The sequence below is a fragment of the Mitosporidium daphniae genome (genome assembly GCF_000760515.2).
Source record: "Mitosporidium daphniae strain UGP3 chromosome Unknown contig-5, whole genome shotgun sequence".
Lineage (NCBI taxonomy): Eukaryota > Fungi > Microsporidia > Mitosporidium > Mitosporidium daphniae.
In genome coordinates this window covers 49,671-72,579 of record NW_013546178.1, presented here as the reverse complement: position 1 = coordinate 72,579, position 22,909 = coordinate 49,671, and the positions used below count along the sequence as shown (strand labels likewise).

General features: G+C 44.1%; 13 protein-coding genes across 13 annotated transcripts; 6 read left to right on the top strand and 7 right to left on the bottom strand.

Moving 5' to 3' along the window:
• Positions 1-103: 103 nt before the first annotated feature.
• Positions 104-2,671, top strand: DI09_5p440 (subunit of mRNA cleavage factor complex; the record flags this gene model as incomplete). Its single annotated transcript, XM_013381670.1, has 1 exon — positions 104-2,671. The coding sequence occupies one exon, from the start codon at positions 104-106 to the stop codon at positions 2,669-2,671; it is 2,568 nt and encodes an 855-aa protein (XP_013237124.1).
• Positions 2,672-2,780: 109 nt separating this feature from the next.
• On the bottom strand, positions 2,781-3,767 carry DI09_5p430 (uncharacterized protein; the record flags this gene model as incomplete). Its single annotated transcript, XM_013381669.1, has 1 exon — positions 2,781-3,767. The coding sequence occupies one exon, from the start codon at positions 3,765-3,767 to the stop codon at positions 2,781-2,783; it is 987 nt and encodes a 328-aa protein (XP_013237123.1).
• Positions 3,768-4,058: 291 nt separating this feature from the next.
• Positions 4,059-4,862, top strand: DI09_5p420 (uncharacterized protein; the record flags this gene model as incomplete). Its single annotated transcript, XM_013381668.1, has 1 exon — positions 4,059-4,862. The coding sequence occupies one exon, from the start codon at positions 4,059-4,061 to the stop codon at positions 4,860-4,862; it is 804 nt and encodes a 267-aa protein (XP_013237122.1).
• A 94-nt stretch (positions 4,863-4,956) lies between these two features.
• Positions 4,957-8,238, top strand: DI09_5p410 (uncharacterized protein; the record flags this gene model as incomplete). Its single annotated transcript, XM_013381667.1, has 1 exon — positions 4,957-8,238. The coding sequence occupies one exon, from the start codon at positions 4,957-4,959 to the stop codon at positions 8,236-8,238; it is 3,282 nt and encodes a 1,093-aa protein (XP_013237121.1).
• Positions 8,239-8,296: 58 nt separating this feature from the next.
• Positions 8,297-8,821, bottom strand: DI09_5p400 (uncharacterized protein; the record flags this gene model as incomplete). The annotated part of the gene is made up of 1 exon (XM_013381666.1): positions 8,297-8,821. One exon carries the CDS (start codon positions 8,819-8,821, stop codon positions 8,297-8,299), a length of 525 nt encoding a protein of 174 aa, XP_013237120.1.
• Positions 8,822-8,896: 75 nt separating this feature from the next.
• DI09_5p390 (uncharacterized protein) lies at positions 8,897-9,833 on the top strand (the record flags this gene model as incomplete). The annotated part of the gene is made up of 2 exons (XM_013381665.1): positions 8,897-9,424; positions 9,492-9,833. 2 exons carry the CDS (start codon positions 8,897-8,899, stop codon positions 9,831-9,833), a joined length of 870 nt encoding a protein of 289 aa, XP_013237119.1.
• A 50-nt stretch (positions 9,834-9,883) lies between these two features.
• Positions 9,884-10,930, bottom strand: DI09_5p380 (uncharacterized protein; the record flags this gene model as incomplete). Its single annotated transcript, XM_013381664.1, has 3 exons — positions 9,884-10,539; positions 10,571-10,802; positions 10,835-10,930. The coding sequence occupies 3 exons, from the start codon at positions 10,928-10,930 to the stop codon at positions 9,884-9,886; spliced, it is 984 nt and encodes a 327-aa protein (XP_013237118.1).
• Positions 10,931-11,384: 454 nt separating this feature from the next.
• Positions 11,385-11,628, bottom strand: DI09_5p370 (uncharacterized protein; the record flags this gene model as incomplete). Its single annotated transcript, XM_013381663.1, has 2 exons — positions 11,385-11,414; positions 11,458-11,628. The coding sequence occupies 2 exons, from the start codon at positions 11,626-11,628 to the stop codon at positions 11,385-11,387; spliced, it is 201 nt and encodes a 66-aa protein (XP_013237117.1).
• An 810-nt stretch (positions 11,629-12,438) lies between these two features.
• DI09_5p360 (uncharacterized protein) lies at positions 12,439-13,104 on the bottom strand (the record flags this gene model as incomplete). Its single annotated transcript, XM_013381662.1, has 1 exon — positions 12,439-13,104. The coding sequence occupies one exon, from the start codon at positions 13,102-13,104 to the stop codon at positions 12,439-12,441; it is 666 nt and encodes a 221-aa protein (XP_013237116.1).
• A 122-nt stretch (positions 13,105-13,226) lies between these two features.
• Positions 13,227-15,260, top strand: DI09_5p350 (uncharacterized protein; the record flags this gene model as incomplete). The annotated part of the gene is made up of 1 exon (XM_013381661.1): positions 13,227-15,260. The coding sequence occupies one exon, from the start codon at positions 13,227-13,229 to the stop codon at positions 15,258-15,260; it is 2,034 nt and encodes a 677-aa protein (XP_013237115.1).
• Positions 15,261-15,287: 27 nt separating this feature from the next.
• DI09_5p340 (type I glyceraldehyde-3-phosphate dehydrogenase) lies at positions 15,288-16,304 on the bottom strand (the record flags this gene model as incomplete). The annotated part of the gene is made up of 1 exon (XM_013381660.1): positions 15,288-16,304. The coding sequence occupies one exon, from the start codon at positions 16,302-16,304 to the stop codon at positions 15,288-15,290; it is 1,017 nt and encodes a 338-aa protein (XP_013237114.1).
• A 129-nt stretch (positions 16,305-16,433) lies between these two features.
• Positions 16,434-17,384, bottom strand: DI09_5p330 (stress-inducible pyridoxine biosynthesis protein; the record flags this gene model as incomplete). Its single annotated transcript, XM_013381659.1, has 3 exons — positions 16,434-16,859; positions 16,888-17,168; positions 17,198-17,384. The coding sequence occupies 3 exons, from the start codon at positions 17,382-17,384 to the stop codon at positions 16,434-16,436; spliced, it is 894 nt and encodes a 297-aa protein (XP_013237113.1).
• A 1,043-nt stretch (positions 17,385-18,427) lies between these two features.
• Positions 18,428-22,891, top strand: DI09_5p320 (reduced folate carrier domain containing protein; the record flags this gene model as incomplete). Its single annotated transcript, XM_013381658.1, has 4 exons — positions 18,428-19,696; positions 19,964-21,478; positions 21,928-22,742; positions 22,810-22,891. The coding sequence occupies 4 exons, from the start codon at positions 18,428-18,430 to the stop codon at positions 22,889-22,891; spliced, it is 3,681 nt and encodes a 1,226-aa protein (XP_013237112.1).
• Between the last annotated feature and the right edge of the window lie 18 nt (positions 22,892-22,909).

Below are 22,909 nucleotides of genomic sequence, written 5' to 3'. Positions count from 1 at the left end.
AAAAATAAGATTTTACTTTCAAGATTTACATTTTGCACTGACATGATAAGCAACATACGAGGCTGTCGATAATTTTTATTCCTCATCAGTGTAATCCAACCCAATGAGTCAAGCAGACACCGAGCATGAACAAACAACAATACCATCGCAAGGTGATTTTTATCCAGAGGCAGTGGACCACCTACGTGGTCCACTGCCTCTTGCATCCCCAGCCCCCTCTTCCATAGGAGAAAGCAAGGCTGATGACACTAAATACACAATATCATCGGATCAAGAAAAGTTTCCACTTTGCAATGAATATAATTCATCGAATGTAGATGATATACACTCTTCAAGCGATAATGTGCCCTCTAACGATAAGTACTCCTCAGACGATGGTGGTGGATATAATGTTGGTTGCAATACCGCTTTTAACAATCACAGTAATGGAGATAATAGAAAGCGAAAGTTAATTAGTACTTCTAATGAAGATGAGCAGGATAATTTAAAATTTACTGATTCAAATAGCCCTCATAGTGCCGCCGACTCTTGCTCAAGTGATGCCGTTCCCAGCGGTGGTGGTGGAAACGATAATGCAGATAATGAATCAAAGGTTAATTTGCTACCCCTTAGCACAAATTCCCCCGCTGCTTATTTTAATCAAGCTACTCCATTTGAGGAATCTTTGGCTGTCTCCGCCGATACTGCTGTAGAAATAATAACGAAAAATGTGGAGCAACTGGCACCGAAAGTTGATGCTGCTAGCGCAGAAACTTCCACTGTACCCTCCTCATATTATTTTGTTGATCGAGCTCCCTCTTCTCAGTCTACTTCCAATACTTCTCCGCAATCTTCTGGGGGATCACATGCTAGCAGTGGCGGCCATCACCATCGCCATCAGTCCAGCGGTCACGGCCATTCTGGCTATCATCGCTCGTCCCATGGCGACAGAGGCTCCTCGCACAATGAAAGATCATCGTCCCACGGCAGGGAAAGATCTTCTCATGGTGGGGATAAATCATCCAATGATGCTGAAAGATCTTCCAATTCTGGAGAAAGACACTCCTCCCACGGCGGAGATAGATCCTCGCATCGCCACTCATCTTCCGGCTTTTCTTCTCAAAGATCAGCACCTCCGGCAAGGGACCCCGATGAAGGAAAAATCTTTGTTGGCGGTCTTAGCTGGGACACTACTGACGAGTCCCTGAAAACATACTTCTCCAAATACGGTAAGCTCTCTGATTCTGTGGTGATGAAAACACCGGAAGGAAAAACTCGTGGTTTTGCTTTTGTTACATTTGAGGATCCGGCCGTTGTCGATGTGATCATAAGCCAGACCCATTACGTCGATGGAAAGCGTGTAGATCCAAAACCTGCTATTCCGCGAGACGCGCAACACAAATCTGAAAAGATGTTCATCGGTGGCCTGCCTTGGGGTACTACTGAAGACGAGCTAAAAAGATACTTTTCTTCTTATGGAACTGTTCTTTCGGCCACTCTGATGGTCGACCAGGAGTCAAACCAATCGCGTGGCTTTGGATTTGTTACCTTTCAATCGTCCAATGACTTGCAAAATGCCCTGTCATGCCAACCCCACACAATCAAGGGGCAGACGGTAGAAACAACTCGGGCTCTGCCAAAGACCAAATATGCAGAGGGAATTTCCACCACTTCGCCTAGTGAGGGCTTACCACCTCCCTCAAAAAGATCTCACTCCCGGAGTGAAAGCGATGCTCCTGCTTCAAGGTATAGCAATCTTCATGTTCAGCAGTCAATGCAGCCACAAAGTCAGTCTTCAAATCAATATCAGCAACCAGGACAATATCAGAATCCAGGTCAGCCACAGCATCTCGTGCCGCAGTCAATGCCATCAACTGCCTATTCTGGCGGGCCTGTGGCATCAATGCACCCATATGGTGGCGTGATTCCCTCTTCACAGCAGGCTTCGGGATATGGTGGTCATATGCAGCTACAATCTTCGGCATCTGTGCCGAGTGGCTCTGGGACATTGCCTATTTCTCAGCCTCAAATGGGATATGCCGCTCCTCAATACAATGCTGGAAACAGGCCTGGTGGCCCAGTGCCCCAACAAACCCCAACATATATGGGCTATGGCCAGACTCCCTCACAATACCCACACCCACAATATGCGCCAACGCCATCGGCTTCATCTCAACCCTCGCAACTCGGCTATCAGGGAGCTCCTCATCTTTCACAGCAAGGATTTCATTCTTTTGCACCGCCTATTTTGCAATCTCAAGGATCGCAAGCCGGAATGCAAGCACCGGGAAGCTATTACCAGCACCAGCACCAACATCAGCATCAACACCCATCACCGCAGGCACAACAACAGCAACGAGGTAGCTTTTATGGGGTTGTCTCAAGCAGTGCTGGTGGTGGCGGTCCAGCTGGTGCAGGCGCATCACAACAACAGCCTCCTGCATATTATGGTGGTGCCGCTAGTAGCGGGGTAGGCCTTTCGTCTTACTATTCAGCTATGCCCTCTACTTATCTTAAGCAGACTGGACCCCCAAGTCTTAACAATGGGCCCATGCAGCAACCATATTCAAGCGGAGCTCCGGTGCCTTCTGCATATCAACGAGGCGGTCCTGCAGCCGGCGGTAATATCAACTTGGGATCCTCACAAGCGCCTCCCCAAAAGCCTAGTCAGTCATCCTACTATGCAAAATAATAACTTGACCCTCTGTAGCTATATTAACAATAAATTGGAAAAGAAATACGTAAAATTGTCGGGCGCCTTGTGAGTTGGGAAACCACATAGCGTTGCATTCAAGTTTTTATTAAAAGGAATCGGGGGTTGCTGCTTGTCTGAAAGGACAGTATTGGGGCGATGGTGATGGTGCAGTAAATGCCCCATAAGAGGGTAATAGATACGTTGAAGTAGCCACCACGACTCGTATTTGTGGAGGCATTATTTGGAACTGGTGGAAACCATTGTTACATAACGACATGCATGCCGGCGAGGTGGGTGATGGTGGTATAACCCCTTGTTTGGAAAAAGTCGAAATAACCGAAGATGTTGATATGGTGCAAATAGGCAGCGTAGAAGTGAAGGAAGGCAGTATGGTTTTTGTAAAATAGGATGTTACCGCACTTTTTGAAATAATTTCGTTGAGCATTTGGCGCATGCGATCGTTTCCAACACACATTTGCTCGTGGATCAGCGCAAGCAGTTGATTATTAGAAAGTAGCTCTGTACATTTGCTGCTTGTTGGCAGGGGTTGGTTAAAGATCGGAGGAAACGATGGATATGGAAGAATAAATTGTGGCTGCTGGGGAGGAGAGGCAAACTGGACAACCGTTTGAGTTGCCGAAATCGTCGACGCTACCACTGGCGCAGCAGCAAATGGAATGCATTGCGTTGCTGTGGAGAGTTCGGTGTGTGTTCCATATAGAGTTTTAATGATGGTCGTATATGGGTCAAAGGTTTGGATAAAATGTTCAGATACCGGTGATGTGCACGTGGGTTTTAACGAAGAAGACGGCAAAAGCGGGCATTTGTTCGGCTTTGACTTTAATTCCGAAATGGCGAGTATTTCTGGATGGGTCCCATCTCCAGCTGGAGATATTCCCACCCCACCCAGAATAGAGCTATCTGCAAGTAAATAGTATTGAGAGGGCTGCTGAGAGGGCTGTTGAGAGGGCGGTTGAGAAGGCTGCTTTTGTTCTTTTTGAGCAGCCGCACAACTGTTACAAGAAGAAGAGACAAATGAATACAACAGTACTTTGATGAAAATGAGAGCGTAAAAATATATCAATCTACACATGCTGTGAGGGACAATAGGAGGGTGGACTGCATAAGATGCATGAAATTGTATTAAATTGATACATGAATTGAAAAGAGACCAATTAACATGCCTATCTAGTGTCAAAAATGTATTATAAAATATCAAATTTTTTTTCCTCAGTTTTTTGGTGCGACCTTAGCTCAGCTGGGAGAGCGTGAGACTGAAGATCTTAAGGCCGTGTGTTCAATCCACACAGGTCGCAATTTTTAAATTTTAAATTGGGGAGGGCAGTTAGTTGACCGAGTTGGGGTAATTTTTAATTGGCAATTTATGTCAAAGTCCATAGAAAAGCAATTAGATACTCGAGATCTGGAGGACTTTAAAAGATCGCTTTCTCGTCTTAAGGGCCAGGGTAACTTGGACGAGGAATATGATATCTGTACATCGATTGGCGATCTTTATGTCAAAACGGGAAAGCTCCATAAATCCTTGGAATATTTTTTCTCTGCGCTTTCCATTGCCAAGGCAATGAAGAATTCGGATTTGAAATGTGATGCATTTCATAGCATTGCAGGTATACTTTCAGATTCTTCTATTTGTCTTTGGGACAAAGCCTTGATGTATGTAAACTTTCAATTGTCAGAGTGCGATCGTACGTCAAAGTCGACAGGAGGCAAAAGCTTATCTATTGACTCTGCGCAAGAACGATTTTTGGATGCAGCAAATGTCAAGGCCAATAGGCAAGCTGCTTATTTTCAGCAGGGGCTCATTTATATGCAACGGGATGATAACCTGGCCGGGATATTTTCAAAGATTTACTTGCAAGAAGCAAAAAGAGCCTTTTCGTCTGCCCTTTCTGAATTGGAATGCTTTGAGGAGACAACAGAGGTTTTAAGAATGAAGGCAAACACGTTTCTTAACCTGGCCCTGACCTATGAGAGGCTTGAAGACACTTCAAATAGCGAACTTTATTTTTCCAACTCGTTTTCTGTTGCGAACGCCATTCAAGATGATGAAGCGTTGGCAAGATTCTACACAAACAGAGGCATGAAGCTGCTCGAGGAGAGAAACTTTGTCGCTACCGAGAAGGTTTGTCAGATTCGCCCACATTTAGTCATTTTCCGAAGCTTCTGACATATATAGAGCTTTAAACAACTCGTCGGGAGTTGTTGATATCATTTATAGATTTTCCATATTATTTGAGGCTTGGGGCCATCTCGATAAGGCCATGGAGTCATTGCACACCTGTATGGCGACGTTGCGCATATCGACCAACTCATCTGATGCGGAATTTTCGTTTTTTGCGTCTCTAATTAATGAACGAATATCTGAAATCGAGCTGCTTCTCGATAAACGGGCATCAGCAGCATCGTTAATTTCTGCGGCAGATTCGACCAATGAAGCGATCCCTTGGTCCAAATGCACGTGTGAAATTAAATGTACCGGGCTGTGTTTCCTTCAAGTCTCAACTGATCAGCCAATTGTCTCTGGTGACATCTTGCTTAGCGCTGCGATTTGCTGCCAAAGCGAACTTAAGCAGCCCCTTGACGCAATCCGATATTTGTGGCCCTTATTTTCGCAGGATTCATCTTGGGAAATAGGATCTGTGTTGGGCAGATCTTTTGCCCAATTAAGGCTGTGGAGCTATGCATATGACACTTGGAAAGTACAAAGCTCCAGGGATGCACATACCGATTTAGAGATGCTGCAAAGGGCAGAGTCTTACTTGTATTTATGCCAATGCTACAGAAACTTGGGGAACATCCCTGCATCAAAGGATCAGCTTGACCTCTCCATTGCTGTTATTTCGCAAATACTTGGAAATGAAACCGGAGAGTATTTCAACATTGCGATGCTAATGAGCCATTATTTACAAGTTGTAAAGGGAGGGGACGAGAAAAGGTTGCAAGAACGGTTTCCCCTGGTGCAGCAAGCATTTTATAGCGTGGATATTACATCTATGACGCAAAAGACCGGTCTTGAGGTATCCAAATATTGCTCGCTCATCTCCTCTACTCCTCTTGGCCCGTGTAAAGAGGATCTTGAATATGTGGAGTGGCTTGAGTCTTCCTTTGATTACTTTGGCGAAAGAAAGCCCACTAAAAGCATCCAATCTCTTGCCTCCAGCGGTATGGTTTTACAATCAAAAAAGCATGGAAAGAAAGTTGGTCTTAAGTTGGGCAAATTTTCCAACGCACCTGACAAGGAAAGAAAGAAAATAAGCTCACTCGCTTATCTTCCAGTCAAGAGCTTTGCATCTGCGGGAAAGTTCTTTAGGTCCCAATTTTTGGCACCAAAAAAATCCAACATTAATGCCTCAGGAGACACCCATCAAAATGCCAGAGCAGTGGATCGCCTCATCAATAAGAAGCCTGTGGTCAACGATGAGGAATACAATTCGCAATATGCTTGCGACAAAAACTATCGTTACACTCGTGATAATTTCGATTGTAACGGCAATATTTTTGACAAAGGCGTTTTAAGCAGGAATCCAATTTCATCTGAAAAGTTGACGTCCTTTATTGCAAATGGAAAGGAAGAAGAAGATTTTTGTCCGAAAAAGAGGATCAACACTAAGCCAAGGTTGGCCATCATTCTTAGCGATGATGAGTCAAAAGAAGGGMCAGATGACGCCTTTTCCTCGGAAGCCATCAATCGCCATAAAAGGACCATTGATGATAACAAAAAATTGGAAAATTGCCTATTCGGAAAGCCTGTGACCAAACATATAAATGGAGTTAATGACTGCACGTCTTTGAGGCCGGCACAGGTGGTTTCCCCTTCCATTGTGGTCAAAATCAGATGGGAAGACTCATCTAGACGTATTATTTCGATTCCCTTATCCTCACTTCAGGTGTCATCGATGAATGTGGGCGATCTTGTTTTATTGCTTTCCGATGGGCAGAAAAGACCCAACTTGAGATTGTGTCTTTCAGATGGGTCAGAATTGCTTTTATCCACGTCGTTGGGGTTGGTTCTATCTTTGCCTGAATCTTCGATTCTAATTCTTCATGAAGAAGCGGTTATTACTTCTGAAAGTGCACTTCACACCGGCCCCCTACCCTTGCCCGGTGCCAGCCCCCCAGCCTTGCCCAACGCCAGCCCTTTAAACTTGTGCAAGGATAATGGAATTTGCGATGCCTCTGAAAAGAAAATGGCCAAAAGATATGAGGCTTGTTGCAAGGCCTTAAATTTTCCATTTATGCCAAAGATGTATGATATCCTTGACAAAATGGCGGATTCAATTATTCTCAACGGCGAAATTTTATTTTCGGAATTGATAGACGATCCGATGTTCTCACTTGCACCTGTGCTTGCTGCCCTTCAGGGCCAAAACGATGTTGATCTGATTAGCATTTCGGACCTTCGTTTGGATTTCTCGCTTGATATCACCAATATTTGTTGCAAAAGGCTAACCATATCAAGATGTCTTTTGGCATCCAATTTGAAGATTCTTTCTTGCTTCCAAATGTCGACCATTTCAAGTCTAGATTTGTCGCATAATTTGATCACCGATGATGTCCTGTTTTTGTTTCTTGATAGTCACATTCGAAATGGTGACTTTTGCAGCTTTTCGATTCGAGGGAACCTATTGGAGGGTCTTTCATCTCTCAAGGAGTGGTCCCAATTTGTTTCAACTGCCACGATTTCATCCCTGGATGTCTCCCACAATGATAAACTATCGCTTTTTGGATTATCAAATCTAGTATTGCCCTTCAAGACACCAAGACATGCTCTTGATAAAGTAGCCATTGGGCCATTATTTTGTGCGTCTGAAATTTGCAACAATCGCCTCGTTGATGGTTTATTGAGCGTTCTTGTCTTTGTCTCGTGTGTTGAGGTTTTTGGCCCATTTCCCTGTTCCGTGTTAGAGAGGCTGCTCAATGCATTGGTTATGCAGGATACACGCCTAGCTTCCCTTTCGTTGATAAATTGCGGATTGACCACAGAGCTCAGCTCACTGATGTCTCAAAATTGCCCAGTCTCTTCAGGTCAAAGTAAAAAGTGCACCCTCAATTTGAGTGGGAATCCAGACATTTCTTCCTATAATATGCTGGGCCTCGATATTTGTTGGCAATTTATTGCCTTTGACAGGTGTAACTTGGATGCAAAAAGAGCCGTGACGATCATTCATAATTTGGGTGTCAAATGTAAATACTTATCGCTTTGTTGGAACCCCATTCTGATCCGGAACTTTGGCGACTTTACATCTATCTTAGATGGTATCGTTGGCCGCAAAGGCCTCATAATTGATATCTCCTTCTCGTTTGTCTCCACAGAGGTATTGGGGTTTTTACGCTTGTCTTTAGATTTTCAATCAAGTTCGGTGGCTGTTGAATTCCCCCAACGCGCCCCTAGATGCATCCATTTGCATAGAGCTTTTGGAAACGTCGCATGCCCTCATAAGATGTCTGTAATTGCCATTAACCCATGCCCCCTAATTTATAACCCATTAAATGTTGCTACTGTTCGATTTTTCAGCGTTTATTGCCCCTATATGCTGCTGTAGGGGTGGGGCACGCGCCGGGATCAATGCCGACCAAGTCGGGTCCTCTCATCAGCATCGGTCATTTGTTAATGTGGTGAAGTGGGGGGTTAACCGACATCGGGTGCGACTGTTGTCCAAGTAGACATAGCTCATCTGGCGGCAGCCTAAGGGCGGTGCGTCCTGCAATCGAATTTGAAGAGCCATCAGATAACTGCGTTGACATGGGAAAGGGCTCGGCATTTTTCCTTGTCGCAAGCTCTAATAGCAATTCCCGAGACGGGCGGATTCCGGGAACCCCACATGCGCCGCCCGAAGAGCTCGAAATCCGAGATGCCAACGACTGGATTGCATATCTGATGTCATGCAGCGATATTTCTGTCAATGGCGATCTTCCGCAATGCTCGGCAAATGAGCTTGCAGCAATCAGCGTGTCGGTGATGTGGCGATACGAGTATTCCAGCAGCAGGGGGATCACTTGCGGCTCGCATTCATGTATCGACAGGGTCTGCATCATCATGCTCAATACAACTGCATCTTTCGGCAGTATTGGGCCCGTACTGGGCGCAGCGGATTGCGACGACGGGGCGGGCTGATTTGGGTTCATTTTAAAAAATCGGAAACACGGTCCCGTTTAATTTCACCAAAATTACAATTAAACTTGCCCTTTGGCGCCCCTTCAATGGACCTTATAAGAAACTTTGATGGCTATTTCTCAAAGGTTCTCAGGTCCAGCGGACTGAACACCTCGGAGTATGGCGAGTATTTAGAAAAATCGCGTTCTTTGTTTAAAAGGTCTCTTATCCTGTGCCCATCAATGGGTCCGTTGGAGCCTGCCCGCGTGTTTGTTTGCATAGAGCTGGTATTGGCACAGTATGGTTTATGCAAAAGTTACCACCTTCCTGTTAGGAGCAAAATTACCATCGATAGGGCATTCAACGTGCGGTTTTCTTGTCTTACCAATGCAGAGTATCTGACGGCAATGCAACAGCTGAGCAGTGGGCTGTCGCTTAACCTCTCCAAACTGTCGATCCGGGTTTTGGGGCTTTCCACTGGATGCGAGCAACTGATTTGTCCCTGTGAAAAGTTGCTGGATATGTTTATCCCTCTTTTCTGCAGCACACTTCCGGAAGCATCCAAGGCTTTCGTTACAAACGAAAATCCCGACCTCTTGCTGGCCATCTTCATCGCCGTGACATCCTGTCTCAAGGTATGAAATGCATGCCATGCTGACGTGCTCTTAGTTGCGTGTAGACAAGAAGCTGATTATAGAAAAGTATTCCATCAATGAAAGAAGCTTTCAAAACTATTTGCAGTCCATCAGACACATGTGCAGAAAACAGCTGGATGCCATTCAGGCAGACTCGTTGTTATTTAAGGAGCTCAAAAAGCAGAAGCGAAGCCCACACAAAACAATTGGCGGTCACAAAGACGTTTTGCTTGAAATGAGTGACACTTGCTCGCCATCTGCGGGTGCGGAAAATTGTGCTCTCAACATGCCCAGAAGATCGGTTCCTTTGCTTCCTGAACACATCAAATATGCAGGCATTTTGGAAGATTCTCCCGAGTTTTACTTTTACAAGCGGTGGAGGGATTCTATTCTTCTAAAATACAAATAAAAATGTCTTTTATTTACTGCTTCGGTTCGCCGTCATCGGCTTGGCCATCGTCATCGATTTGGCTCCTCATCGTCGCTTTTCAAAATAAGCGGAAATGCACCCTCAAGCCGGTCGCTTTCAAACCAGTCTTTGCAGGCAAGCTCAAGATCCGCATCTGATTCGAGCAGTAAGGCATCTTTTTGCCTGTCTCTGTAAAAGATGGAAAATTGCTTGGAACTGGTGGAAAATGCTGACGAAAGAAACTCTTTCAAAACCTCAAAGTCGTCATCTGACGGCAGAACAGCCAACTTGGCGAAAGTGGATGTAATAATCTTGACCAGTCGCTGTTGAGGAGGGTTCATGACTGATTCAATTGAAGGAAGGCGACTAGAGGGAGTTTCCCTCTCCTCCAGAGAATACTCATCAGTTATGATTTGGGATGAGCTTTTGATGTTGGGAGATCCTAAAAGTTTCTTTAACTTGGATTTCCGACGTGTGGCTTTTTCTTGGCTGATAGTTTCCCTTGCTAGTTTGTTTGAGGGTTTCAAATCCGCAGCCGTGGCAACGGCGGCAGAAGTATTTTGGACACTTTTGTGGTGCTCATCATGCTGGCTCGTCAATCTGATCAACGAAAGATACCATTTTTTGAAAACCTCCTCGTTGATGAAAGAGAGAGAAAGCCAGCGTATTTTCTCGGCATGCCAGTATATTTTCAATTGGAGATTATCTAAAGTTACACCGGATCACATGGGACTTACCATCTTTTGAGTCGTTTTGAATATTTGTGACAAAGTTCTTTTCAATGCACTCGATGATGGACAAGTTGCTTGAACTCAACACCCCCGCTTGCTTATTGGAAGACTTTCCCAGCAACAACGCCTTTTCAAACACAAACACATGCATTTGCTTCTCCTCTGTGCTTGTGTCAAACTTTACCGGAAGCGTGCCATAAAGCTGGAGAGGCTTAAAGCTATCAACGGAATACCCCATCTATTTAAGGCGATTAGCGAAATAGTTGGTACCCCCCAGTTCTGTACGCTGCCTCTTAGCTCCTCCATGACTTGTATGTTTTCTGCTTTTCTTTTTTCCTCATTAACTTGATCGGCAATCTTTTTCATCAGATCATACGCCTTGATAATGTTAATCGTTTCCAAGGCCGACTTGTCCGAGTGTTTTTTGATTTCCTTCAAAAGAATATGATATCTGCATATCCTTTGGATCGGCTTTATTAGGAACGATTGAAGCTGGCCATGCGAAATCTTGCTTTCGTATTTCTAATAAATCAATAAGACACCCCACATTTGACAAATACCTTTAGCTGGTCGACATTCCTTTTTATGGCATCAATTGCCCGTTCAAAATTCTCCACATATTGGTAGTAGGAGGCAAACGTTTTCGTGTGCGTAATCTAAAATTTAACGGTTAGCAATGGAACCGTTGATAAGAACAGTTGCCCAAGTCGCTGCTGGTCTGTAGGCTTTGTCAATGTGGCCTCCATGTCGATAAGGAAGAATCTTTGGAAGTCGACAAGCTCATTCAGATTGCAGAAAATGATGTCCATGTCCTCCTGGGTTATCGATTTTTCGCTATCGCACTCGATCTCTTGCAAATATTCCTAGCAAAAAGGGAAGCGTTATGGTCTTACCTGAAGCACATCCAGTTGACTCACATAAGTTCGTTCCGTTTCAAGAAGCTCGCGAACAGCTTTTTTTCGTAGGTCGGCATGTATGTTGTCATTGCTGGTTCTGGATGTTTCCGCTCTTTCCGGGCTAACAACTGGACCCAATGTTGGCGATACATTGTCGTTATCGACCATAAAGGATAGCCTTTTGGATTTGGTGTCAGCAAAAGAAGTTAATTGCACGGACGAGGCATCGTGTGGGGCAAGCCAAGTGGCGCCTTCGATCCTACTTAGGAGTCCCTCCACCAGTTTAATTGTTCGCAGCAGAACAGTGCTATCGTCTTTATAAATTTCTGAGACTGAAAAAAGCTGGTCGGAGGGAATAAAAAAATCTTCTTGACACGCTTGAAGAAAGTTGAAGACGTTCATTTTACATGACTTTGAGTCAAAATCCGGAGATTGCTGTTCGAAATTCAACGGCTCAATGTAGGAGATTGCGTTTTTCATCAGCAGATTTAGTATGTAGCATAGGGTTCCGCCCTGTCTGAATAGGGCCCAAAGCGTCTTTGTAGGCTTCTGCTCCTTAAAAGCCTCCGGTAGCGGGTTGTAATACACCTCCCTCCAACCTGGAAGGCTTTTCAAATATTCAAGTATAACCTGGCAACGAGTGAATCTAAAAGTAACAAAAGTTATCCTGTACAGTGATGAAGATTGCGATTGCTGACTCATCTGGATAATTAATAAAATGCGTTGGCCAAAGCAATAGAAATGCCGATTTGGGATAGGTCATCGAGAAGCAAATGGACCAATGGCAGCGCCAAATGAACAAATTTTGTTCGAGTTCGCATAGTTCGCATATCGCGTAAAAAATTTACGTTGTATTTCGGTGTTTGCTTGTTCCGGGCCACCATGGTGCGTTACGGTGTTTTGGGCCGATTTGCGGCCGAGCTTGAAACAGTTTATTATCGTGAAACGCCATTTGCATGCAAGAAAACTCTGTGTTTATTAATGGTTTGACTTGAACGAATCCAGCTTGGATTCCTGGATTTGCGAGGCCAGTTTTCTTACTTCATCAGGGGTTGCCTCATATGATACATGCGGTTGGTTCAATGGATTTTCATCGGACTTTGCAAATTTTTTCCTCAGCATTTCTTGAAGCTGAGAGAGTCGGAAATATGGATATTCGGCTTTTAATATCGGGAGCTCCCTCTCTTCGAATGCTGCAAACGCTGCTTTCATCCTCCTTTCTGGGTGTCGCTCCACGGAAGAAGCAATGCTGGACCTTGAAGATTTGATGGTCGCCAGTAGCTCCAGAGCATCATCGACACTGGATGCGGAGTACACAGATTCCGTTTGCGAAGTATCCTTTCTGATTGGTGCTGGCGATGCCATGGCTTTTTTTGCTGGAGCAGTTCGAAAGCTTGTGTTTGGTAGCTCCAAAACCTCTTCTTCCAAAAGTAGGCTTTCACGTTCTTTTTTTCTTGCCTTCTTTTCTTCCATCTTCAATCTCTCTGCCTCTTGCTTGGACGTATCCTTGACACCTTGTTTCCAGGACTCCTCTTCCTTTCTGTTTTTCTCATCTAGTGTTTGTTTGTGTTTGAGACCCAAGGCCTTTTGCTTATTTTCCCGGCCCTGCTGCTTCTTTTGGTTTTCTCCAAACTTTTTCGCCATCCAAGTTTGACGGATCAATTAATTAATTAATTAATGGATCAATTCCACAATAAAGTATTGAACTTTTAAATTCTTTTAATATATAAAATTAAAAAGTTGAGAATTACTTTTTGCGATTTCAAATGCACGTCTTATTTGAAACCTCATCAGGATATTCCCTCTTTGAAACACATAATGTCGAGGATATCGGGAAAAATCTTCCAGAAATCCAAAAGGAGGTTTTGGATATCAGCAAATTCGGTAAGCGAATCACATTGACATCGTTTTTGCCCTTCAAAAGTGCCGCTCATGCTCTGGAGAATATTAACAGCTTGGCGGAAGGCGAGGTTCCAGAGACTCTGGAATCTTTCCTTGAGCTGGCTCTTCCCAAGGCGTCAAAAAAATCCGCATCTTCAAAATCGGGAATTCTTCTCGGCGTATCGGATAAGGCTCTTGCTGGCAGCATTAAGCAGACTCTAGGGATTAATTGTGTTTCTGACGATCTTGTCCATGAGCTTGTCCGTGGCATCAGGTGCCATTTGGACAAATTGCTGTCGCAGTATATTGTTTCAGAAGATTTGAAGCGTTCCCAACTCGGTCTTGGACATGCATTTTCTGGCGGAAAAGTCGCCTTTAACGTGAACAGGTCGGACAACATGATAATCCAAGCAATTGCGCTGTGCGATCAACTGGACAAAGATATCAACTTGTTTTCCATGCGCATCAAGGAGTGGTATTCTTGGCATTTTCCGGAGCTTTCCAAAATCGCCCAGGACAACTTGCAGTATGCAAAGCTTGCCCTCCTCATTCGCCAGCGCTCGAACATCCAAAGCGACCCTTCGATGTTTGAAAAGCTGCTCTCCATTGTCAATGATACCAATTTAGCGAACATGATTGTCGATGCCTCTAAAATATCCATGGGAATGGAGATTGCCGAGGCCGACATGGTCAACATCAACCACTTTGCTAACAAGCTTGTTGATCTTGCAGAATATCGGGCCTCTTTGGGAAACTATCTTCACAACAAAATGAACGTGGTTGCGCCCAATCTTGCTGCGTTGATAGGAGATTCTGTCGGCGCCAGGCTGATTTCGCATGCCGGAAGCCTGACAAATTTGGCAAAGTTTCCGGCATCTACGGTTCAGATCCTTGGTGCTGAAAAGGCTCTTTTTAGGGCGCTAAAGACGCGCGGAAAGACACCAAAGTATGGGCTGATATTCCATTCAACGTTTATTGGAAGAGCCGCTTCCAAAAATAAGGGCCGGATTTCTCGGTTTCTGGCAAACAAATGCAGCATTGCATCTCGTTTGGACTCTTTTTCAGATACTCCTGACGCTGCCTTTGGAGATGCTCTGCGCCAACAGGTTGAGCAAAGGTTGGAGTTTTTTGATGGTGGACCAACTCCCCTCTCAAACCAAGAGGTCATGCACAAGGTTATGGAAAAGTTGAACCCCATTATTGCAACAACAATGGACATGGACATCGAAACAGAGCCTTCCTCAAAGAAGCGAAAACAAGGCTCCACTGATAAGTCCAAGAAGGATTCCACCAAGACCAAGAAGGAACCCAAGGCCGAGCCCATAAAGGAACCCAAGGCCGAGCCCATAAAGGAACCCAAGGCCGAGCCCAAGAAGGAACCCAAAGTCGACGCCAAATCATCGGCCAAGGAAAAGAAAGCTTTAAAAGTAGCCGAAAAGCCTTCTGTGCAAAATAAGGAGCCTGCATCTAAAAAGCGAGATGCTAAAGACAAAAAAGAGGTTGTAAAGGAGGAAAAAAAGCCTGAATTAAAAGAAGATTCCTCCGAAAAGACAAAGAAAGTTGAGGCCAAGCTAGAATCTAAGAAAAAAGGGCGAGCCGATGAGGTGAATCCAGCTTCCAAAAGCGAAAAAAAAGATTCCCAAAGTTCCAAAAAGAAGAATATGGAATTAGAACCAGTTAGTGCACCCAAATCAAAAAAAGAGCAAAAGGATGATGGACCCCCGGCGCCAAAGAAAGGCAAAATCGAGGACTCCAAGCCCAAAAAAAGCAAGACTGACGAGGATTCCAAGCCCAAAAAAAGCAAAACTGACGAGGACTCCAAGCCCAAAAAAAGCAAAACTGACGAGGACTCCAAGTCTAAAAAGGACACGGTTGAAGACTCCAAATCCAGGACAAGAAGAGGGAAAAAGGCCCAATAAATAAACTTTTTTATTTAACCGATTTTATTAGTTGCGATCAACAGAGCCGACATAAGCAATAAGGTCCACAACACGGCTGGAGTATCCATACTCGTTGTCATACCACGAAACAAGCTTAACAAAGTTATCGTTGAGAGAAATACCGGCTTTGGCATCAAAAATGCTGGAGCGGGAATCGCCCAAAAAGTCGTTTGAAATAACCTCGTCTTCGGTATAGCCGAGAATTCCTTTAAGAGTGGTCTCAGATGCCTTTTTAATGGCAGCCTTGATTGTCTCATAGGAGGCTGGCTTCTCGATCCTGCAGGTGAGATCGACAACAGAGACGTCTGGATTGGGCACTCTGAATGCCATGCCGGTAAGTTTTCCAGAAAGCGCTGGAATGACCTTTCCGACGGCCTTAGCAGCACCCGTGGAGGAGGGAATAATGTTTTGGATCGCACCACGGCCAGCACGCCAGTCCTTGGAAGACGGTCCATCAACGGTCTTTTGCATTGCAGTAACGGCATGAACGGTAGTCATCAGACCCTCTACAATTCCAAAGTTTTCATGGATCACTTTGGCAAGTGGAGCCAGGCAGTTTGTGGTGCAAGAAGCATTAGAAATGACCTTTAAATCGGAGGTGTAAGTTTCATGATTAACTCCCATAACGAACATTGGAGCATCGTTGGAGGGTGCAGTGATGATAACCTTTTTAGCACCCCCTTCAAGATGAGCGCTTGCGTCGGCAATCGATGTAAAGACACCGGTAGACTCGACAATGTAATCTGCTCCGACGGAGCCCCATTGGATTTCCTTGGGGTTGCGGCAGCAAAAAACTCTGATTGCCTTTCCATTGACTACAAGACAATCATCTTTGGCCTCAATGGTTCCGGGAAAGCGGCCATGAGTTGAGTCGTACTGAAGCATGTAGACCATGTACTTCAAATCGATGAATGGATCGTTGATTGCAACAACATTGACCGCGGGGTTGCTAAGAGCAATACGGAAGACAATGCGGCCAATGCGGCCAAAACCGTTAATACCAACTTTCACAGGAGTAGACATTGTGGAGACTGGATTTGCCAAAAATAAAATTTAGCTTATATTTCATGCGTGAAGTGTGAGACGTGAGGGATCAAGAAAATTCCGGAATTATCCGGCCTCAAAGTTGTATTTTATTTGCAACGTTTATTTTTAATTATTCATTTTAGATGATTTCATGCAATTGCCCAAATCCATCGAAACTTCCTTTAAAATAGAGGGACACTTGTAATTGGCTACGGCAGACACGATTGCCTTTGCTCGCGCCTCCGGATTGGAGCTTTTAAAAATGCCCGATCCGACAAACACGCCGTCCATGCCAAGGTGCATCATCATTGCTGCATCTGCAGGCGTTGCAATCCCACCGGCCGCAAATGTTACCACGGGAAGGCGGCCAAGTTTCACGGTTTCCCTGATTATGCCCTCGTGAACGCCAAACTCGTTCGAGTAGGCTTTATAGGCCTCATTTTCTCTTCCTGAAAAGTCGGCATCTATTGCCTTTCGTAGCGCTTGAATCTCGATTGCTAACATTCTTGCATGTCTAACGGCCTCCTCTACATTTCCGGTTCCGGCATCGCCCTAAGTTGTCAGCATATAAATTTGCAACCTTTGTCCTTATCATGGCAGCTCCTTCATTGATTCTTCTCAATGCTTCTCTTAAGCTTTTGCATCCGCACACGAACGGGATTTTGAAACCTCGCTTATCGATGTGGAGGAATGGATCTGCCGGGGTTAACACTTCAGATTCGTCGATGAAATCGACCTTCAAATGCTCCAGTATCATTGCCTCCACAAAGTGCCCAATTCTGACCTTTGCCATGACCGGAATGGACACTGCGCTTTGAATCTTTTCAATAATTGATGGATCTGCCATTCTGGCAATGTCGCCTAAACTTAGCATTGCAGTTGTTTCAAACCGGACGCTCTAATATCTGCCGGCACCTTTTCCAGTGCCATCACGGCACAGGCACCTGCAGCCTCGGCAATCTTTGCCTGCTCTTCATTGACAACATCCATGATGACACCGCCCTCAATGTTACACACAGCTTGTACCTTTAACATGGAAGCCAATCCGCATTTTAGCATGTATTCGTCGCTTTCCATGACAATTTGGATGTGCGTAAAATTAAACTGGCCGATCAATCTCCACATGCGCACATGTTTTAAATTTACTGATTTGAATATTTAGGAATTAGCCTTTTCAATTAAAAATAAAAAGACTTCGTCGGCTTCGTGAGCAAAGGAAGGCATGGTGGACATGTGATGCTTTTTCAGAGACTCTTTCCATCCAAAAGGTATGTCTATAGGTCTACATGTTAAAGACCAAAAAACAAGCCATGGTCTTATGGTGCAGTATAGACTATCATTCAAAATTTCGATTCTACATACTTTCGATGATGATATGCGAGCATGGCTTTGCACTCTGAATTTGTCCACAATATGCGAGCAATTATTCTGATAATGTTGCATATATCAACTGATGAAAGCTAGTGAGATACCTTTTTTATGGAAGATGCAGTCAGAGCAAAATACAAAATCGATTTGCTCAACTAATGATAAGGTGCGGTCTCATACTTGGCGCAAAATTTTGATCATTGTCATCTGCCCAATTAAATTGAAGCGTACTAATTTGAGATCGCAAAATATGATTGGCTTTTATAATTGAGCCAGTAATTTCCCCATAAGCAATGGAGGGCCGTTCGTGGAGGATGGCATGGGTAGCCCCGATTTTCAGGGCCACAATTGAGGGAATGGCTATCCCCGCGCTTAGCTACCTTTTATGTATGATAAACCAAACCTCAAATATCCTGGCGCCTATAAATATTTTAGGAAACGATGCAATATATTCTGAGAGAAGAATTGAACCCGGCCATGCGAAAGTATGGAATAGAGCTTCAGAGTCGCTAGGAAACAGGATATGGCGATTTTTACCTTGAGTCGCTTATCTTTTCAGAAATATCTGCAAGATCTGGGGAAAATATCCACACCTTAATAAGCGGATTGGAGAATAGCTGGATTAATTGTTTCATTTTTCATTTAAAAATTTGGCAATCAATCCCATTGGATTTGTATGTTGGCCGACCAATTAAAATTATTTGGTCTCATGCTATTGTAAGGCAGCCTTTACTGGCCTGATATTGCTAAACATGGGGCGATGTTCTTGTATATACCTTTGTATTCTACTTTTAAGCCTCTTTGGCACCACCGTGTTTTCCATCAACGTGTCCAATGGAAATGTGACTTCCTCAAGTGTTGCGGAGAAGGGCCCTTCGCCTTCAATGTTCGCTTGTGCCAGCTCATTCCTTTTGGGATCAAAAAATTTTCAGGCTTTCAGCGGCTCTAAAAAGCCTGGCGAGAAAGGATACTGTTGCTACCTGTTCACAAATCGATTGGCCTCGTATCCGTTTTTGACCATTTTACCGCATCAATTAATTGAGGCCGACAAGGCCGATACAGAAGACAAGTATGTGCCCTCTGAGGGTATCAAGTGTTCTTGCTTGAGTCGTCTCAATGTATTGCAAGTGCCTCCATTAAACTTTGCCGGAATAACCGATTGTTCGTCCATGACGATCCCTCAATTTTTCCAGATCATCGATGCCGGTCTTATGGGGATGCTGAGTGACCAATGCATCAACTCCCTTTCAAAGGAACTGATAAACCACCTCACTCCTTATTTATTGGAAAAAATGGTCGAACAGCGACCCTCGGCACTATTAGCACATTGGGCGGCAGTTTCCCCAACCACTTTGGTGAGAACAAATTTCTTGTACTCCTCAGTGCTACCAAGGSAGGAAAACGCAGACTCTTGCTGTATTTTGATGCCATCGGACTTTGGTAATTGCTTGAAGCTTTCTGTGGCCTCCACCCAGTGTCTTTCTAAGCTATTTACGGGGGCAGATAGGTGTAAAAATTTGCCCTCCAATTTCTTTGATATATCCAATAGGTGGGGCGGCGTTGGAGAGCCAATGGCTATAGAAGACTCTCAATTGCAACGCTATTTAAAGGAGGGAAAGTCAAGCAGCATTTTCAAGGAGGTATTTTCAAAAAAACTACCCCATGTTTCGTCCGGCGATGTGGCCCAAGAAGAGCTAAAACCGCTAATGCCGTTCAGAATAATATCCACAATGGATCTTGATTGTTTTGATGCCATCCCAAAAGAAACCAAGACAAATTTATGGAAATCATATCGCGAGTACTTTAGAGTGGCCAACTCTGGTATCTTCGAAAGAAGGGCAAACCACATGGATGCCTTGGCCTTGTTAAATTCGGATTTGAGGTCCATGTGTGGTCGTATTAACAATTGGGCCCCGATTTCTGAGGATGCATATCTGAAGGACGAGAGTCGGACGAGCTTCTCCATTAGACCGGAAGTTTGGACCATTCCCCCATTCATTGCCATTTGTTTGCTGGTGCAAGTGATCCCTTATTTCATTTGATAACAAACAACCGCATGGTGCTGTGTAATAAATTGGGTTCAATTGAACCCAAATTTTAATGTTTATGTGCTCTAAAATTTTTGATATTGTGCTTCATGTGCTCTAAACGCAACGACAATCTGGTTAAATTTGCCCCTTGTAACGTTTTGCTGTTGGTGGGTCAACAAATCATCGTTAGATCGCTAAGCTTCTTTATCCATATTTTTTTATTCAGACAAGTATGGCCATGTGATTCTAACTGCTTAGCTATCTGCAGGAATCATTGGGATCGTTGCTTTCAAGCTGGACCTTCCATATACGATCGGAATGTCTCTTTGTTTGGAGGGGTTCAGATCTGTTCTTATCAGCCAAATAAATGACCACAAATTTAAGGGAAATGCACGGCTCTCGCCCGAGTTATGGCAGACGTTAAAGCGGCTTCTTAAAATCCCAGCGTTTGCTTTGATGGTCTTCTGGCTTATTACTATTTGTTGGATCACTGGAGAAAAGCCATGGGGTCCGTTATCTGGGGGTTCAATATCTGACAAGCCTCTTTTTTATGCCTTGGCAATGTATTTCCTTGCCTCACAAATCGAGGTCGTTATGGAGCTGGATTTGTCTTATGCCAAGGCCAGTGGAAGGCTTTATGACGTGGTTGTGTGCGAGTCTATTACAACGATTTTGCAAGCTTTCTTTCAGCTCGTTGGTTCTGCCTTTATTGATACCCCTGGAAACTCGAATGCAGCTTTAGTCATTTTTGGAATCGCTAAGCTATTGGGGACCTTTTCTTTTTTCCTGTTGGTCAAGTACCATTCATTTACAAAACTGGCGCTTTTCCCCAGTAAGACTTTGTCCTCTTTTGACGGCAAAATAAACGACGTCGCTGTGCAGCGTATTGAACCTGATGCTAGGCATCACTCTTTTTACAATCTTTGTTTGAACGCTCTAAAACAGTGTAGAAGGAATTTTATTTCTACCGTATTGGCAAATGTAGGATCCATATTCATCTCGTTTTTGACGGCAAAAAATCATTTCTTGACGCAGGAGAAAGTAGCTATGCTCCAAGGATCTTATTCGATCGCATCTCAATACGGCAGCATACCTTCAAGATTAATCCACACACCCGTTTCTGAAGCCATTAAGCAGGCTGCTTTTTCGCGTGCCAATTCCGTAACGGAGCTGTCCAAACAAGAGGCGCGTGAAGTATTATCAAGAGTAAGGCTGGCAACATACTGGGCATTGGGGGTGGTTGTTTTTGGCACGTTTTTTAAAAGCCACCTACTAGCTATCCTGCTCATGAATAAGAGTTCATCTTTCGATGCTTTGTGGCAGATTTCGCATCTTTTTGGAATCTCTCTTTTCTCGCTGGCACTCAGTGCCATTCTGATTCCAATTGAGACAGAAATATCAGTCTCCATCCTCAAAGTGACCAGTAGAGATATCGGCCTGTCAGTACAATGCTTCGACATTTTGAGCTCGATCTGCTCGATTGCAGCTACCTTTGTCTTTTCCTTTTTCGTGCAATCTCCCTTTGATGTGGTCATTTTTGGCTCCATCTTTGGGATGCTTTGTAAGCTCATCATGTTCTCAGGCTATTTCCGATCGCTATTTCCGTATCCCAAGATCTTTTTTACTCATATCTTACCAAAACCCAATATTATCCTGCTATTCTTATGTACGTGCTATATCTTCCATGTATCGAACCTGCAGTCAAATCCTTTCCTTTCCTCATGGGGCGTCCTTATTGCTGATTGTTGCTTTGGCACCTTTTGGTTTCTGCTGGTGTGCTTTGGAATGTACGCATGATCTTTTTGTTAACTAACCCTTTTAGATATTTTTTAGATCACGACAGTTTGTCGTCAATTTTTGTTTCTTAAACGATGTGCAGTCCTACATTGATGTGTGTATGTATGTGTGTGCATGTATGTGTATACATTGGGACGTCGGTATGTAGAGAGACAAACCTAACCCTAAATAAAGCCAAAATAAATGAACATCTAAAAATGGATGATGAGCGATGTGATGAAAGGGATTATTAATTTTGAAATTGCACGTTTAATGACCAGTTCCAAAATTAGACAAAATGGAATGTATTTCCTGCTGTTTATAGTTGTTGGGATTGCAATAACAAAATCTTTAAAGTTTGGCGAGTCGTATTTGACGTTGTTTTTGGTTCACGACAAAAGGCTTTCCGAATACGAGGTGGGAAGCGAGATCGCAACTTACTCTAGGTGAACAACCAAATTTTTCCGATGTGGACCTATTCTGATGCCATATTTCGCATTCTGATCGTTGCGTTGTCCGTCATTTTATCGCCAGAATTGCTTATACTGTTTGAGATGCTGTCTCAGACAGTCACATATGCCCTGCTGGTTTTTGTTGAAGGTGGCCATCCAAACACTCTTTTTTGGATGGTCATGATGCAGGTTACTTATGGAATGGCAACAGCATCTTCCAGTGGATTTTATGGGTGCGTTTCTAGCTACCTTGAACCTGCTGTTGCCGCAAAATGGAATGCACACATCAAGTCTCTCGTGTTTGCAGGCCACGTATTTGCATGTCTTTCTGCTGGAATTTTGATATCCCATTTTAGCCTGTGGATTTCATTTGCCCTGACCTTGATTTTTTTGGTTGTTGCTCTGTTTTTTTCCATCCTTATGCTGGTCTGGAGCATCCAGCGAAAAGGCAATTTCGACAGGCAGGCTGAGGAAACACTGAGAGAAGATATCTTCATCCCAAATGCCAATGTGCTGTTATTGACATCTGCCTGGATCTTCATTTTCTGTGCTTTGGGGCTATGCGAAAACTATTTTTCTTCTTTAGTTTACCGCTACGCAAGTAATGGAAATATCGATGCCATGCATAGTGGCTACTTTGATGCTCTTGGAAAAATCGCAAGCTTTTGCAGCTCGCTGTATCTTTCGTTCACCAGTTGGTGGCAAAAAGACCATCGTACTGCATTCCTGATTTGTATCATTTCAACCGTTGCAATGGCGTATTCTATGATAACTCTGTCCCTGCTTGGCAGCTCGTGTACATATATTAGGTTTGGGTGTCTATGGGCTGTCCTCATGTCGACCGGAAGTGCCGTCGGCACCATGCTAACCAGCAAGGCCATTGAGCAGCTCAACTGTTCCGGGAAGATGGTCACATTTTACATCTCTGTCAAGTCAATGGTCAGCATGGCCATCATGAGCCTATTGCAGTTTGTGC